Source organism: Capricornis sumatraensis, chromosome 5, assembly GCF_032405125.1.
Source record: "Capricornis sumatraensis isolate serow.1 chromosome 5, serow.2, whole genome shotgun sequence".
Classification (NCBI taxonomy): Eukaryota; Metazoa; Chordata; class Mammalia; order Artiodactyla; family Bovidae; genus Capricornis; species Capricornis sumatraensis.
The window spans coordinates 17,278,961-17,297,417 of record NC_091073.1 but is presented as its reverse complement, the minus strand read 5'-3'; the positions used below and the strand labels follow the sequence as shown (position 1 = coordinate 17,297,417).

The following is an 18,457-nucleotide window of genomic DNA, read 5'->3' as shown; positions in this document are numbered from 1 at the left end:
GAGTAGAGCAAGCAAATTGCAAAGGATACTCATATACTGTATAATTTATACAATGAGTGAATTAGTTAACAAATCAACCAGGTCAGAAGAGTAGGAAGTGGCCTCTCTTCTCTACTCTTCAACCCGCCCTTCAGTCCCATGTCTTCCTTCCTTCCTTTATCCTCATCCTTTGCCATTCATCCCTTCTTTTACCCCTTCTCCAAATGTTTGAATACCTACTATGTGCTAGAAATTGATCTAGGCGTTGCGAAGAAAGATGACAAATTAGTCAAAGCCTGTGCCTTCCTCAAGTTTAAGTACTAATGGCTGCATATAAGTGAGCAAACAGAGAAAAAAGATGGACTCTTATGGAGAAGGTTGCTGTGAAGGCAGGGGTGACAGTCATCAAGTCTTTAACACCTGGTATTGCACATTCTCAGACTCTCAAACTAAGCAGGGCCCTCTGTGGGAGAAGAGTCTGGAGACTCTACTGTGCCAGGCAGTAACTCCTTAGTCACCGGTTCATCCTGGGGTGTGTGTGTGGGGGGACAGGGGGCGGTGGTTTTCCAAAGACGGGAAATGGTCCGCATTGTGGAGGACCCCTTGGGAGGTTTGAAGAAGTATTTACCAATCAGTACAGAAAGATATCACTATTCTAATAACCAGTACTTCTCTACTGGTGCCAACCATTTCATATCAGCTCTGGGATCTTAGTGACTGGTGGTGAGCAGAGGACGCAAGAGGAGCTTACTATAGACAGTAACACGAGAAAAGGCCTCTCAGGAGAAGTGACATTTCAGCTAAGACCTGAATGACAAGAGAGAGAAAATCAAGGAGCAGTCAGGGAGCAGGTAAGGGAACAGGGGATACTCTAGCCAAAGACTAGCAAAGACAAGAAGGATGAGGTACAGTATATTTGGCATGTTTACAGAAGTATAAGAAGGCTAAAATTCCTGGAACATTCATGAGTGGAGGATAAGAAATCAGGTCAGATCACAGGCACAAGGCCAGATCTCACGTGGCCTTTTAGGCTTTGATGAGAAAGTAAAATGAGAAGCCGCAGTAGGAAGGACTTGAGACAGGGAAATGATATGGTATTATTCACATTTTTAAAAAATCACCTGCAGTGAGGAGAATGGATTGGAGGGTTAGAGAGAGAATACTGAAGAGGCTGTTTGTGCCTACAGACAATAGTAGCCACAGTGCTGATCAGTAGAGAAGGGGAGAAGCGGGCTGATTCAGGACTGATTTGGAAGTTGGGGCAGTTTTACAGATATGCCCACACATTCTTTGATATGCCTCCCCTCAAGAGAGGGAGCTTAATTCCTCTCTCCAAAAGGGGGACTGGAGATAGCTGTTAGCTTCTAGCAGAGAGTCTAGGGCAGACATTGAGGGATGTCACTTCTGTAGTTAGGTTGTTAATAGATCGTGGCTTCCATCTGGGAGGCATGCTGTCTTGCTTGGGTAGATTGCTTATCCTGAGGGAAGCCAGCTACCTTGTTGTGCTGCAACTCTGTGGAGAGGTCCATGAAGCAAAGGACTGCAATCTGCTAAGAACTATGAGTGATCTTGCAAGCTGATCTCACCCCCTCCATCCCATCCTAGTAGAGCCTTCAGATGGCGTTAGTGGTAAAGAACTCACCTGCCAAAGCAAAAGACGTAAGAGATGTGGGTTCAATCCCTGGGTCGGGAAGATTCCCCTGGAGGAGGGCATGGCAACCCACTCCAGTATTCTTGCCTGTAGAATCCCATGGACAGAGGAGCCTGAAAGGCTACAGTCTATAGCATCCCAAAGAGTCAGACATGACTAAAGCAACTTAGCATGCACGCACAGCTCTATTAGTCAGGGTTCTCCAGTAAAAGAGGATGGATATATATAGAGAGAGATAAGAGATTTATTGTAGAACTGGCTCACAGGATTACAGAAGTTGATATTTGCCAGGATATGCTGCCTGCAAGCTGGAGAACCAGGTATAATTCAGTCCAGTCTGAAGGCCTAAGAGATGAGGGGGCCCCTGGTATAAGTCCCAGAGTTTGAAGGCCTGAGAATCAGAAGCTTTGGTATCCAAGGGCAGGAAAGGATGCTGTGCCAGCGCAAGTAAAGAGAGAGAAGTCGTCCCTTCTCTACCTTGTTATTCTCTTTAGGCCCTCAACAGCCTGGGTGATGCCCACCCACATTGATGAGAGTTGATCTTATCTACTGATTCAAATGCTAATCTCTTCTGGGATTACTGTCACAGGCACATGCAATAATGTTTTACCAGCAACTGGGTCATCTCTTAGCCCAGTCAAATTGACACACGAAATTAACCATCAGAGCAACTCTGACTGTCAGTTCATGAGAGCCCTCAAACCAGAGGTATTTAGCTATGCCATGCTGATTCCTGACCCATAGAAACTATGGGTTTATCAAGAGACAAGAAATGTCTTCTGACTGTGAGATTTTTATGTAATTTGTTGTGTAGCAGTAAACAATTAATATAGAAGTAGAGCCTATGACTGATACACCCGTGTAAGGAGATGTGAGAGGAAGAGGTGGATGAACAAAAGCATCTAGGTTTAGAGTTGGAGCAACTAGATGGTAGTGGTGCCATTTATTAAAGTGTGGAGGGTTTGGAGGATATAACATGCTGGTGGGAGGGAATCAATCATTCTGATTTGGAGACATTTTGAAGAGACTGTAAGACATCCCAGTGGAAGTGTCAACCAGGCAGTGAGCACAAAGCCATCATCAACGCTCACCAGCCATCATCATCCTTCATCTTTGCGTGCTCAGTCATGTCTGGCTCTGTGACCCTATGGACTGTAGCCCACCACATTCCTCTGCCCGTGGGATTCTCTAAGCGAGAATATTAGAGTGGCTTGCATTTCCTACTTCAGAGGATCTCCCTGACCCGGGGATCAAACCTGCACCTCTTGTGACTCCTGCATTGGCAGGCAGATTATTTACCACTGCGCTACCTGGGAAGGTATATGCTCACCAGCCAACCGGTCTAATGTCTAATAAGGGATGACTTTTTGCCAGCCTCTTTTTTATGCCCTGGGGTCAGAGTACAGAAAAGACAAAAATTTATTTTCTTATGTTTACACACAATGAGTAAGGAATTTGGGCAAGATTCAGCAGGTTGATTCTTCTGCTTCATCAACTGGGTATCAACTGGGATGGTGCCTCAGTGATACTCTCTGGGTGGCTGGACAAATCTCAAGTGTCCAAAAAGGCTTCAGTGCCTTGGTGGAGATAGCTAGAAGGCTGGCCTTAGCTGGCCACTTGCCCTCTCCACATGCTCAGACCCTCTCATATGGACACACTAGTGAGGTGGTCAGATTTATTTAGCAGAAACTCAAGATGGAAGAGTAAGTGTTTGAGTGACAAGAGATGGAAGCCCCTGGTCTCTAAGGCTGTGCCTAAAAACTTGGACAGCACCACTACATTCTATAAATTAAGGCATTCACAGAGACAGCACCAGTGTCAAAAGAGGGATCTTGTACCGCACTTTTCAATAGGAAGAGTGTCAAAGAATTTGTGGCCATTGTTAATCTGTTACAAGAGGTGATAAAATGGAAGCAGCAACTGTCGACAAGTCTAAGAGATTTTATCAGTGCTTTTTTACAGAAGCAGCAAAGAAAGCAGTAGGTAGTTAAAATGTGGGATCACAGAGTATTTTCCCCGGAAAACTATGAGTGAACCTAAAGCATGCCTGTATCTAATGGCAATATTCCAGAGAAGAGGAAGATGTTGTAGAAGAGAGAAGTTGTAACTGGGACCAAAATTCTTGAGAAGGAAATAAAAAAAAGAAATCTAGGGCAAAGAGAAGAGGTGGTCTCTCATGAACAGGAAAGTCTCATTCATGGTAACAGGAGAGAAGGCAGAAGGTAGAGGCACTTCCTACCCTGCTTTGCTCAGAAGTCGCCTTATCAGCGATGCCTCCCTGGACACCCGTTTCTTAAATGGCACCTCAGTATGCCTGCTCTATGCCTTTCCCTGCTTTATTGTTCTCCATAGAGGATGTGCATCCCCATAATGCAAACACGGATTATCCACAGCATATGCAAGAGTGATATATTTTACTGATTGCTGGCACATAACAGGTAACTCAATGTCAGCCAAGAGTCTGGAATGAATGAACACCTTAGAGAGGTATCTGATGAGTGGTGCTGAAAGAGAAGCTTGATATGCAGATGTCTCACGGAGCCACGTGGCGGTAGTCTTGGGTGAGAATAAACTTGTATCTTAAGAGGTGCCAATCACAGCCCTTCTTTCCTTTTGTGCCTTTTCTGGCTGAGTCACAGTGATCAAGTTACTGAACCCCGCTGAGTCACAGGATTAGGACCTTGCTGGCACAAAGTGAGCGTTCCTCAAAGCCTGGCTCTCCTTTCCCACCGCTCTCCGTTTCCTCCGACCTGCCTATTCTCCCCTTTCTCCCCGCTCTAGGCAGCTAGTTCTCTCTTTAAAGTTTCGGGAGCGCGCGCAGCACCTGGCTGCAGGCGCTGACCCCAACCAAGTTCCTGCAGTCCCGGGGCAGGGCGGGCGGGGTGAGCTGCGCCCCGTGGCGGGGAGGGCGGGGCCAACGCCAGAGCAGCCCTAGGCTGCGGGTGCGGGTGCGCAGGGTCTCCACCCCTTCTCCCGTGTGCGTCCGTCCATCCTGCCGCCTGTCTCAGGCCATGGCGAAGCTGTTGGTGCTCACCCTCTTGGGACTGGGGCTGGCATTCTTCAGGGATCACCGGTCCTCTTATCTGTGAGTTGGGCTGCAGCCCATTCCTGTACTGTCTGTCCTATCCACTAGCCAGACCCGGGAGTCTTCCCCTCACCCTCCACTCCCAAGCTGGCTCCAGGCTCTTAGAAAATCAGAAGGCAAGTGCAGGATGTACATCCCAAAGCGATTTCATAAATATGCAACTTTCCCCAACCACCTGATCACCCTTGCTCACGGCCTGGGAGAGAGGCTAAGGAGGCGATTGCCCTTGGGGTGAGTGGCCAAGCTGTTGTCACACACCAATTAATTTTTCATAAATACTGGTGTATCTTGGCTACAGATTCACTTCTCAGATTTGCTGCAAAATAAATAACCAGACTGGAGGGGGCCTCTGATATTGTGAGAATTAGGGAAGAAGCTGCAGACTCAGTTGCCTGGCTGTGGCAGAAAACTTCCCAGCGTGGAGATGCTCAGTTTGAGGCCTCGCTGAGTCAGAAAACTCCCGTGTGCAGTGGAGCAGATAGGAAGGAACGGCCACCTGCTGCAGTGGAGATGTGTCAGGGGTTAGAGGAGAGACCTTGATGTCCTGGGTTCTTGCTGTGTCCCTCCCATTGTAGGATCTCTCACATTTATTTTTCATGAATATCAGTGTATGTTGGCTACTGTGTCACCAAAGCTTCATATAAGAAGCACCCAACAATGTGCTTGGGATATAGTAAGTATTTAATAAATGTGTCCTGCTTCCCTTCAAGGGAAAAGTGCCTTTCTTAGAAGTGTTCTGCTTCCCTTAAAGGTTTTATAAATTTTTAAGTACTATACAAGGGGGAAAAGTTTTCTAAGAAAGTATCAGTGTTTCATAATAACTTTTTAATAGGGGTTCAAAGTCTAGAGATCATCCTAACCCTAACGATTAATCGGTCATATGTTATTGACTTTGAAGTAAAATATTACTAAAAATCAAACCGAACATTTTGGACTTTCAGAAAAAGATCATATGACCCTGTTGACTGTTTAGCAACATACATTCATTCAGAATAGATTTTTGTAAATATTGGGATTTTCTTTTCTAATTGTTGGTTACTTTTGGAATCACAAACTTAGAAAAAAGTAAGAAACAGACAGTGATTTGGGATTTTTAATCATGTAAAAATTACAGTTTGTGGATTTTCACTAACCATGGTACTATTTGTTGTCAAAGAAGAATATATACTTATATACATTATGCATTATATATAATATTAATACATTTATGTAAATACATTATATGTGTGTGTATATAATGCATATATATATACATATATACATAAAGTATAGCTTTACCACTACTACCCTAAAAAGTTTCTCTCTCAACATGAAGTCTTAGCTTATTTGAGCCAGCATTAATACTTCCCCAAGTTTGTTCCTTGGAACACACACAAGTCACAAAACATGCTCTATAAAAAATAGGTTCCTTCAAAATCACTGCAGATGGTGATTGCAGCCATGAAATTAAAAGACGCTTACTCCTTGGAAGGAAAGTTATGACCAACCTAGATAGCATATTCAAAAGCAGAGACATTACTTTGCCAACAAAGGTCCATCTAGTCAAGGCTATGGTTTTTCCAGTAGTCATGTATGGATGTGAGAGCTGGACTGTGAAGAAAGCTGAGCGCTGAAGAATTGATGCTTTTGAACTGTGGTGTTGGAGAAGACTCTTGAGAGTCCCTTGGACTGCAAGGAGATCCAACCAGTCCATTCTGAAGGAGATCAGCCCTGGGTGTTCTTTGGAAGGAATGATGCTAAAGCTGAAACTCCAGTACTTTGGCCACCTCATGCAAAGAGTTGACTCATTGGAAAAGACTCTGATGCTGGGAGGGATTGGGGGCAGGAGGAGAAGGGGACGACAAAGGATGAGATGGCTGGATGGCATCACGGACTCGATGGACGTGAGTTTGAGTGAACTCTGGGAGTTGGTGATGGACAGGAAGCCTGGTGTGCTGCAATTCATGGGGTTGGAAAGAGTCGGATACGACTGAGCAACTGAACTGAGACAAAATAAATTTGGGAAATGTCTATTATAGCCTTTTCCTAGAGATTGACAGTGCATTCTGGCACACTAAACACTTTGAAAAGTCCTTCAGTAACAAAATACACAAAATGATTTTGCTTTGTCATTTCACAGACTTATTTGCCCACATCCTTTACTCCCGTTCTTGGTACCACCTGTATAACTCTCTGGGATACAGTTTGAGACCAATTATTCTATACCATTGATTTGCACCAAGACTTAAATTTCAAGAGAAGTTGAGGTCTGGCCTTGGGCAGCAGGTTTCTGGAGCCCCCGAGCCTGACTGTGATTTGTCTGAAGGGACCAAAGTACACTATGGTCATAGCTTAACATAATGTCAGTGTCTGATTAGGGCGCCTCCCAGAACCACTTTGCCATGGGGACGCTGCAGTGGGAAGACCAGTTCTGGTTTGGAGTGAGAACTCCCTGTTTTCCTTTCACCACCTGAGTCCAGCACGTGGGGAGGGAGCCTCAGTCCTTTAACTTCTGGTTGTAATCAGATGACTGAAAAGAGAAAGTGGCCATGCGGTGGACCTATGGTTTTTGAATGAAAAAGAGGGCTCGAACAGAGAGCAGAGTAGGAATAATGTGCAGCTGGGAGGATGGGTGGTTCAGTGGTAAAGAATCCATCTGTCAATGCAGGAGATGAGAGACACAGGTTTGATGTCTGGTGGAGCAGATGCCATGGAAAAGAAAATGGAAACCCACTCCAGTATTCTTGCCTGGGGAATCCCATGGACAGAGGAGCCTGGCGGGCTACAATCCATGGGGTTGCAGAGTCAGATATGACTTAGCAACTAAACAACAGGATGGGTGGTTATGGGGATGGATGGAAGATGGTGTAGAGCCTTCAAGCAGCTCAGATGGGGGAGGAAGGGAAATTGCCAGGAAGTCTGCGTGTTCCTCCTCCAAGATGCCCGCATTCTGCCTCAGTCTTGTACGTCTCCTCCCTTTACTCTGGCTCGCTCTTGCCGTCTTTCCTGCCCAGCGCCAAGCACCCTCACTTGGCAGACCTTCTCAAGAGCTCGCCTGAAACCTGAGACACGACCATCCTCTCACGCCCCATTGCCCGGCAACTTCTATACAAAGGATATTAATAAATCCACTTCTTACCTTTCACTTTGCCTCTCCTGAACTTCATTAAGTCCCGAGACTAGGTGCACGGTTTCAGTCAGAAGACTGGGGGTTGGAGTCTCACATGAGGTTCACCTGGGCTCCTGCCCCACGTGAGGCAAGATTGCATTCGATTTCCCACCCGAGGTGTGCGGTTTCAAAAGGACATTCAAATCCTGCAGCCCCCCTCTCCCCGCAACTTAGAACCAGCTGAAGAGAGCCTAGAGGGTCAGTAAATTACCTTTACCCCCATTTTAGAGAGAAGGTTTCTGAATTCCAGAGAAAATCATGAATCTGTCCAAGGGAGCGAAGGGAAAAGATTATATGCTGAGGCCAGCAGCAAGGTCGAGGTGAAGCCTCAGAGGAGATACAACTTTTTTCCGCTCAGAGATGTGGCGTATGGGGCAGGTTCACAAGAAGTCCTATAGTCCTGGAGCAGGACGGAACTCGTGGACGGATACTAGATGTGCCTTGAGGGGTTCCCAGATGCTTCTGAGGTGACAGCAGCACAGAGGAAGGAAATAAGGGAGCTCCCTTGGCTTAGCAGTCCTTCCCGCCCATCTGTGCCGATGGCCGCTGAGGTTTTGCAGCGTGGTCACTACGCAGGCGCACTGCATTTCCAGTGAAAGACGATGTAAACAGTGCCCCCTGGTGTATGGAAAGTTGAACATGCATCTCTGGGGCAACTTCCTCATTTCTTAAATTGGTGGTGCTAGCCACTCCAGTCGGAGAAGGCAATAGCACCGCACTCTAGTACTCTTGCCTGGAGAATCCCAGGGACGGGGGAGCCTGGTAGGCTGCAGTCCATGGGGTTGCGCCAAGTCGGACACAGCTGAAGTGACTTAGCAGCAGCGTCCCAAATGCAGGAGACTTAAGAGACACGGGTTCAATCTCTAGGTTGGGAAGATACCCTGGAGGAGGAAATGGCAACCCACTCCAGTATTCTTGCCTGGAGAATCCTATGGACAGAGGAGCCTGGGGCCTACCGTCCATAGGGTCACAAAGAGACACGACTGAAGCAATTTAGCAGGACGTAAGGCGTGAAACTCTTTATTACAAGGAAACAGCAAAGCTAGCGTTTATTAATAGTGTTAATATTTCTGCTACCCCGGTGCCCACGCCAGGCAACACACTCTAGTGGGAAAAGGGTAGTGGAGGATTCCAGCAGACCTGGGCTGGACCTCAGTTCTGCAGCTTTCAGGTCACTTTGTTACTGATCTGGATTCTTGGGCTTTTTAATCAACAGAAATTGATAGCAGGTTAGAGGGGAAATTCAGGCAAGGTTTTTTTGGGACTTGTGCTGCAGCAGAGGGAGTAAAAACAAGTAACAGCTTTCCTTGCTTGCTCCTTGCTTGGGAAGCAATCTGGTCACTTAAATGGGGTGAGGGTAGGTGCCTATCCAGTGGTCAGGCCACAGGAGTGGCTTAGGTGGTTGGCCGACCTGCTTGATGGAACTGTGTGTAGGAATCATGTGGAGTACCCTGCTTTTGCTCCGACAACTTATAAGTGGCTGTTGGATTTTTGGTCCTTTTCGCATCATACTGTTGATCATTTGTTCCAACTGCCTTATGCATACAGTTCTTTTTAGTCCCTTATAGTTTTTCTTCTGTTGCTCTGGGAGATGTTTGTCCAGGTGCAAGCATTGTAGCAAAGAGTCCCTGGTGTCAGCCTGCCTCAACTTTACCATTTTGAGCCTGTTTCTCCACCTAAATATTATGGGCTCATAATACCTATCACAGTAGGTATATGTATAAAATCTGGCCCATGAAAGATACTCTGCAAATGTTAGTTTTTATGATTGCCATATGCTATCTCAAAAATCTAACTATGAATGATCCACTAAATGAGTGAAATTTGAATATATGTTGTGGTAGGACCTCCCTGAGACCCTAGGTTAAAGACAAATAATTCACTGGTCCTCCTCTATCAATGCAACCAACATCATCTTCTCCATCTGATGCACTAGCCTGCTAATTCCACAAAACAATTTGGCAGACATCTACCAAGTACTTTCGTTTCACTTGGGCTCTGTGTACTTGTGCAAAGTCACAGGACAGACTAGGATGCAGTATTCAGTCACAGATTTCAGAATTTAGTGTTAGCAATGAGACTACAAACTGATTGCCATAAAACAACATGGAAAGAGACTCTGTAGATGTATGTGTGAAGGTTTGTGAGGATACATGAAGGGGTTACTAATCCTATCACGAAAGATCAGGAGGAGTTGCACACTGGTCATGAGTAGGAAACTTCCAGGTGGATTAGCAGGAAGGACTAGGTGGAGGGAAAACTTGTGTGAGAAAGTGATGTCGAGAAAAGGATTCTTGGTGTCATGGCACCTGATTTCAAATCCAAATTCCAGTGCTTCCCCGGTGGCTCAGTGGTAAGAATCTGCCTGCCAGTGCAGGGGACATGGGTTCGATCCCTGATCTGAGCAGGAAGATGCCACATGTCGTGGAGCAACTAAGCCTGTGCGCCACAACTACTGAGCCTTGTGCTGCCACCGCTAAAGCCACCGCACCCTGGAACCCGTGCTCTGCAACAAGAGAGGCCACCACAATGAGAAGCCCCCACTTGCTGCAACTAGAAAAAAGCCTTTGTTGCTAGAGGAGCAGCAAAGACCCAGCAAAAAGAGAAAACAAACGAGTAAAATCATAAAAAATTTAAATTCTATCCTTTTTAAGGATAGTAAGTTCCAGTGCTGGGAGGGATTGGGGGCAGGAGGAGAAGGGGACGACCGAGGATGAGATGGCTGGATGGCATCACTGACTCGATGGACATGAGTCTGAGTGAACTCCGGGAGTTGGTGATGGACAGCGAGGCCTGGAGTGCTGCGATTCAGGGGGTTGCAAAGAGTCGGACACAACTAAGTGACTGAACTGAACTGAACTGAAGTCCCAGTAAGAAATATTGAAGAATGAGGAGTGTGCAGTGGCAGAAGATAGACCGGTAAGGATACATATGGCCCCAAGGAAAGCTCTAAAATGGATTTCTTAATGCAAAGCTAAAGATTCTCACTTTGTTTTGTAAGGAGGTGGCATGTATTTGCAAAGAATAATTCATAGCAGGGAGTATGTGATTTCTGGCCAGACTTCAGCAGCTTATTAATCAGCAACACATCACAAAGATTGAACTTTGTCCTTTAGACCTGGAACATTGGGACTTAAGCCCTTGACAAGATATTTCCTGATAACTGAAAGTAAAATAGAAGAACATGAGCTGGATTATAGTAACACAATCTGAGCTGTCTTTTGGCATTTCTTCCAGGCTTTTGGAAGCAGTAATACCGGTAAATTATGCCGGGCAGAGGACTGAGTGTGATCTTTGCATTCATACTTGGGTTCCAACCCCAGCTCTGCCACTTCATAATTTCGTAGACTTGAAAAGCCACTTAATCTTCGTCGCCTGTAAAATAGGGAAAACAGTACCTCAGGGAAAGGTTTGAGGACTAAAGCAGAGTAACTGAAGTAGCTGAACTACAGTAACAATGATTAGTCTGTTGAGATTTGGGCTTCCCAGGTGGCGTTAGTGGTAAAGAACCCGCCTGCCAATGCAGGAGACACGAGACTTGGGTTCAATCCCTGGGTCAGGCAGATGCCCTGGAGAAGGGAACGGCTCCCCACTCCAGTATTCTTGCCTGGAGAATCCCATGGACAGGGGAGCCTGGCGAGCTACAGTCCATGGGGTCACGCAGAGACTTGGCACCCCCGCATGGCCACAAATTTGAACCAAAAGCAGCTGGGTGCTGACTGAATGTCTGCTTATCTACAATTGGCTCCCTTTAGCTCTGATTATTCTGCCTTTTCCAGGTTAGAGATCAGCTTCCATGAGAGAGAAACCTGAGTAAGAATAGAGGCTAATCATTTCTGCTCTTGTCTGTCCTCTGTGAACACATCACACGCACTGAACCTTGCAAGCCTGTGTGATTTTGACTCTAAAAAGCTCGTATGGCTATCCTTGGCATTTCCTCAGGTCTTCACCCACTCACTGATGGCTTGTCACCGACTCTCTTCTTCTGTGTCACTCTCTGTATTGTCCTTGATTATGCCCGCTTGTACCTGTCTTTTGAGTTCCCTGGGGCACTCTGTACATATTCACTAAGCTTTTTGTAAAGCTATGTTTTCAAATGGTGGATCACAGAATCAGTTTAGTAAAGTATGATCAGCCCTTATTTATTTATTTTAATTTTATTATTTTTAAAATTGAAGTATAGCTTCCCTGGTGACTCAAATGGTAAAGAATCTGCCTGCAGTGTGGGAGACCCAGGTTTGATACCTGGGGTGGGAAGAGCCTTTGGAGGAGGAAATGGCAACCCACTGCAGTATTCTCACCTGGAGAACTCCATGAACAGCGGAGCCTTGTGGGCTACAGTCCACGGGGTCACAAAGAGTTGATATGACTGAGCGACTAGCATATAGTTGGTTTACGATATTATATTAGTCTTTCAGGTATACAGCATAGTGTTTCAATATTTTATAGATTATATTCTATTTATAGTTATGAAATATTGGCTATGTTCTCTGTGCTGTACAATATATTCTTATAGCTTATTTTTCTCATATATATATATAACAGTTTGTACCTCTTAATCTTCTGCCCTTATATTGCCCCTCCCTACCTCCCTCTCCTATTGGTAACCACTAGTTTGTTCTCTGTATCTGTGAGTCGGTTTCTCTCTTGTTATATTCATTCACTTATTTCTTAGATTCCACATGTAAGTGATAATATACAGTATTTGTCTTTCTCTGCCTGACATTTCACTAAGCCTAATACCTTCCAGCTCCATCTATGTTGTTGAAAATGGCAAAATTTCATTAGTTTTCCATGACTGTGTAAAATTCATACATGCACACACACATATACACATTACATCTTTATCCACTGATCTGTTGGTGTGCTTAGGTTGCTTCTGTATCTTGACTATATCTTGGCTATTGTAAATCATGCTGCTACGAACACTGAGGTGCATGTATCTTTTCAACTAGTGTTTGCATTTTCTTTGTACATATATGCAACTGTGGAATTGCTGGGTCATATGGTAGTTCTTTTAGTCTTTTGAGGAACTTCCATACTGTTTTCCACAGTGGCTGTACCAATTTATATTCCCACCAACAGTGGAATCATTTCAGTTCAGTCTCTCAGTCACTGTGTCTGACTCTTTGCAACCTCATGAACTGCAGCATGCCAGGCGTCCCTGTCCATCACCAGCTCCTGGAGTTCACCCAAACCCATGTCCATTGAGTCGGTGATGCCATCTGACCATCTCATCCTCTGTCGTCCCCTTCTCCTCCTGCCTTCAATCTTTCCCAGCATCAGGGTCTTTTCAAATGAGTCAGCTCTTCGCATCAGGTGGCCAGAGTATTGGAATTTCAGCTTCAACATCAGTCCTTCCAGTGAACACCCAGGACTGATCGAATTTAGGATGGACTGGTTGGATCTCCTTACAGTCCAAGAGATTCTCAAGAGTCTTCTCCAACACCATAGTTCCAAAGCATCAATTCTACAGCACTCAGCTTTCTTTATAGTCCAACTCTCACATCCATACATGACTACTGGAAAAACCATAGCCTTGACTAGACAGACCTTTGTTGGCAAAGTAATGTCTCTGCTTTTTAATATGCTATCTAGGTGGGTCATAACTTTCCTTCCAAGGAGTAAGTGTCTTTTAATTTCATGGCTGCAATCACCATCTGTAGTGATTTTGGAGCCCAGAAAAATAAAGTGAGCCACTGTTTCCCCATCTATTTGCCATGAAGTGATGGGAACGGATGCCACGATCTTAGTTTTCGGAATGTTGAGCTTTAAGCCAACTTTTTCACTCTCCTCTTTCACTTTCATCAAGAGGCTCTTTAGTTCTTCACTTTCTGCCATAAGGGTGGTATCATCTGCATATCTGAGGTTATTGATATTTCTCCTGGCAATCTTGATTCCAGCTTGAGCTTCTTCCAGCCCAACGTTTCTCATGATGTACTCTGCATGGAAGTTAAATAAGCAGGGTGACAATATACAGCCTTGACACACTCCTTTTCCTATTTGGAACCAGTCTGTTGTTCCATGTCCAGTTCTAACTGTTGCTTCCTGACCTGCATACAGATTTCTCAAGAGGCAGGTCAGGTGGTCTGGTATGCTCATCTCTTTCAGAATGGCTTCGGCATAGTCAATAAAGCAGAAATAGATGTTTTTTCTGGAACTCTTGCTTTTTCGATGATCCAGCAGATGTTGGCAATTTGATCCCTGCTTCCTCTGCTTTTTCTAAAACCAGCCTGAACATCTGAAATATTGTTCCTTTTTTCCCCAAACCCTCACCATTATTTGTGGGGGGGTTTTGTATTATCATTATCTTTAAATAAATGAAACAGAATTGAATAGAAACCTTAAGAATGTATCACATTGATTAGGGGAAGTATCCTTTCACGAACTTTGTTTCAGGTATGTGTGTGGTGTGCTGTGTGTTTCCACCAAATAAAATGTTTTTCCTAATGTGGGTCTTAGTCTGAAAAGTTGATAAAGCTCCAAAGTTTCCCTTTTATTTCTTTACTGCAAACTTTTGTGACTATATGTCAAATTTCCATTGTTGGAATACCTTTTTGTTTCTCAGTCACGGAGGCAGATCCCAACTTGCCTTTGAAGTCTGCTTTCCAAGTTCATGTCCATCATTCAGGGACCGCCCTCTCCTTGCAGCCAGGCTTTCCTCATCTGTGCCTTCACCTCTGGATCTGAAGCATTCAGGCTGGTAAATCTCTACTCCATGCCAATAATGAACCGTGGCTCTTTAACAAAGCTGATTTCTAGAGCTCACTGCTAGCCTCTTAAGCTCAGACCCTATTAGAGGGTGAAAATGCTAGCTAATAACGTAGTAGTAGGGCTAGTGGGAACATGCTACCGTTTTTTTCTGAATGAAAAGATGGAAGATCAGTCACCGCCAAATTCGTATTATTTTATACCAGGTTGTTAACAATTTTATTCAAAGTGTCTAGTCATCCCTTCACCCATCCTCTTCCTTCTATAAGAGGACTTCTCCCCCTGGCTATCTTTAGTCAAATATGATTTCTAGGGCTGGTTGGATAAGCATTGCTACTCACTCTGACTATATTGTATCATTGTTGTCCCTGTTCAATCACTAAGTAGTGTTGGACTCTTTTCGACCCCATGAACTGCAGCACACTATCCTTAGTGCTCAAAAAAAAAAAAAAAAAGTTTATTGTGTAAGTCTCTTGGCTGAGCTAAAGTCGTGGTCCTTTTCTTTCAAACGCCACGTCAACAACTCAACAGCTCTGTGCTGCGTGCGCAGGCAGCCTGCTGGTGCCTCCTTCTCACCGCTGTTCTTTTTCCCTTGGTCGTTCACTCAGATGTTCCCCAGGAAGTTCATGCATCCCGCTTTACTTGTGTGTGTGTGTGTGTGTGTGTGTGTCTGTGCACGCATGTGTGCGTGTGATGCCTTTAAATATGCTGGCCTTCGGTAGGATTTTCTGAAGCTATAAATCCTTCAAGCACACCTGCATTTTTCAAGTAACACACCTGAAATCAGGCGCCCAGTCCAGGCTTTGGGGCCACACTGGGCAGATGGCCTATCTGTCAGCAGCTCTAAAACACCGAATGGAATCAACTGGACCCAGGTTGTTATTTAACCCAAACGTCCACTTAGGGCTCCTGACATGGGTGATGAAATAGTTTCTGTTCTGAAAGGAACCGAGCCCTGAAAGGACACTGCACATCTTTGTGTATCCACCCAGGGCTTCCCAGGTGGTGTAGTGGTAAAGAATCCACCAGCCAACAGGAGACCTAAAAGATGCAGGTTCAATCCCTGAGTCAGGAAGAGCCCCTGGAGGAGGGGATGGCACCCCACTCCAGTACTCTTGCCTGGAGAATCCCATGGACAGAGGAGCCTGGTGGGCTGCAGTCCACAGGGTCACAGAGAGTCGGGCACAACTGAGCACACAGCACGTCTACCCACCTCTGGTAAATACACACTAAACGTTGTGCCCAAGGGCCCCGTGTGTCTGGCCCAGGCCTGGTCTGACAGAATCACTCAGGGACCACTAACCCTGGGGTTGAAACCCAGGCAAAGTTCGGTTAAGGAGAATTTTACTGGCTACTTACTTTTGCAACTTAGTTAAATTTCTGGATAGTTTTATGCATATTGTATTCCTTTTTTTTTTATTTCTTTCTCTTCCAGAGCAAGAATGAACGCTTCCCGAGAAGTAAAATCGGTAGAACTTCCTAACTGTAAATTAATAAAAGGAATAGGTAAGCATTCGAGAGGAGGAAGTATTATCAAATGCGTAAGTATCTGATAATACTCCACTTGAAGTATTACCTTGTGAGTTATTTGATTAATACACCTATTTAATTCTGTTCAAAAATAAAACTACTAGCCAGGAGAGTATTATCAAGTCAATGTGTTAGTCGTGTTAGTCACTCAGTCGTGCGTGACTCTTTGCGACCCCATGGACTGCAATCCACCAGGTTCCTCTGTCCATGAGATTTTCCAGGCAAGGATACTGGAGTGGGTTGCCATTTCCTTCTCCAGAGGATCTTCCCAACCCAGGGATCGAACCCAGGTCTCCTGAACTGCAGGCAAATTCTTTACCGACTGAGCTACAAGGGAAGCCCCCAAGTCAATAGTTAGTTGTAAATACCAGATTACTTGACCTTCGACTCTACCAACCTGTCATCAAGGGGTCTGACCGCTTTTTGATTATTTGTTTTTGTTTGGTTCATTTAGCAGAAACAGTGGTCAGGAAGCATTTGATTTTACGGTAATATAACCTGAACAGCTGGCAGAGGAGGGACAGAAGGAGAAAGAGTAATGAGTAAAGGGTAAATGTTTATAAAGGCCTCGCACACCTTTGCCAGCACCGCAGGCCTTCTCCTTATACATTTCTCTTTTAATATCTGGGAGGCAAAATTTTCCCAGAAGCTCTCAGTAGATTTCCCCTCGGATCTCATTAGTCAGAGCTAGACAACAGGCTGGTGCCCTAGCTGCAAAGGAAGCTGGGAAAGTAATTAGGGGGCCTCCTCTGTGGGAGGCAGGCCCCTCAGCAAAGATAAAAAGGACGGGGTAACAGAAGCTGGTAGACAGCCAACAGGGAGGGTTGGAGGACTCAAGTCCCCATCTGGTTTCAACCAACCAGCTTTGTTATTTGAAAACAACTTGTTTGACATTCATGCTTTTGTTGTTTGAGGGTTTGCTTTTTTAGAATCATTTATCTCAGTTGTGGTTAGAAAGGCTAGACCACATGATTTTATGCAGATAGCATCAATTACCTTGGTCAGATATCTTATATTGCAATCTTTTTTTTTCTAGAAAACAAGCATGATATTGATATTAAATATCACTGGATATTTGTAAAATGAACATCTCCACTAAAATTAATACCAAATAAAAAATCACATATGTCTTGAGATTGATTGAAATTCAAAAAATTTACATGTATTTAAAGCACAACTAACTTGATGAGTTATTTATTGATGTTTGTAAAGGCATATTCAGAATATGAAATGTATCCTCACTTTAACCAAAGCATTTGAAATGTGCTTATGTTTCCAATAGGGCTTTTCAAAGAGTTTATTTGATTTGGAATGATTAGGTGTCAACATATATGGGGAGTTTACTCTGTGTCTTTAAAAACTGCAAGCTATTTTCAAATAAATATACCTTTTGTACATTTAGTGAATTTCCATGAACTTTAAGAGATTTCAGACTCCGAGGAAAAAGTTCTAGTTCATAAACTTAAATATATTAAGTGTAAGTTTTAAATACACTTTATTATATGAATCTCTAAATTTTTAAATAATCATATGAATCAATTTGAATACATAAAGGAAAGAATGATTTATTCTGAACCTATCAAAGAAGAACTAAATATGTGGCCCCATTGTCAAGTTGGGAGTGATGAAGACAAGGCCCCCTAACTTCCTGCACCAATGTAAACAATCTGTGCTGTCTGTGCTCTTTTTTGAAGAAACTGGCGCTGAAGACCTGGAGATACTTCCCAATGGACTCGCTTTCTTTAGCGCCGTAAGTGTTGCCTTTCATTTCCTGTGCTCGGAACCATTTTCTAGGACCAGCAGCTTGCCTTTCGTTTCAGCCTTCTTTATACCAATGCCCATCTTCAAATAAAATGAGCAGTGATATGGTTCCAAAAACAACCTGTGTAGACATTCATGCTGGTGTTACGATTATGATCATATGTGTTCTTCGCAGGTTTGTATTCCTGTGGATACACTGAGCTCCTGTATTCCCTTATCTTCCACTGTGACAGCTTGAGTCCAGTGAGTTCAAGAACGGCTTCCCATTCATCTGTCTGTTCCTTGAAGAACATAAGCAGTGTTACTCAAATAGCTGCTGACTTGAGTGTGTGTGTGTGTGTGTGCGCGCGCGCGTGTTCCCCCTCACATATCATTTAGATTTTAATCCTTCTTTTTACACTTTTTGGAATAAGCCTTTTAGCTTTAAGATGTTAGTAGGTCATGCCACAATTACCAAACTTTTGGAAAGAAAAGCCCCCGTGTTGTGAAACTCTCCTGCATACAGATCATTGTGGTAGATGATAAAGCTCGAAAACAAAAGTCATCACCCTCACGAAGGATAACAGAATTGATAGAATACAGTATTCAAGTC

The 18,457-nt window shown here is 44.4% G+C and overlaps 1 protein-coding gene across 1 annotated transcript in view; it reads left to right on the top strand.

The window, feature by feature from the left end:
- Positions 1 to 4,620: 4,620 nt before the first annotated feature.
- PON1 (paraoxonase 1) overlaps positions 4,621 to 18,457 on the top strand; it is a 32,843-nt gene continuing 19,006 nt past the window's right edge. Inside the window, exons 1-3 of the mRNA XM_068972385.1 lie at positions 4,621 to 4,715; positions 16,010 to 16,080; positions 17,799 to 17,854. Coding sequence (XP_068828486.1) covers positions 4,642 to 4,715; positions 16,010 to 16,080; positions 17,799 to 17,854 — 201 coding nt within the window. The 5' untranslated portion in view covers positions 4,621 to 4,641. The remainder of the gene's footprint in view (positions 4,716 to 16,009; positions 16,081 to 17,798; positions 17,855 to 18,457) is intronic.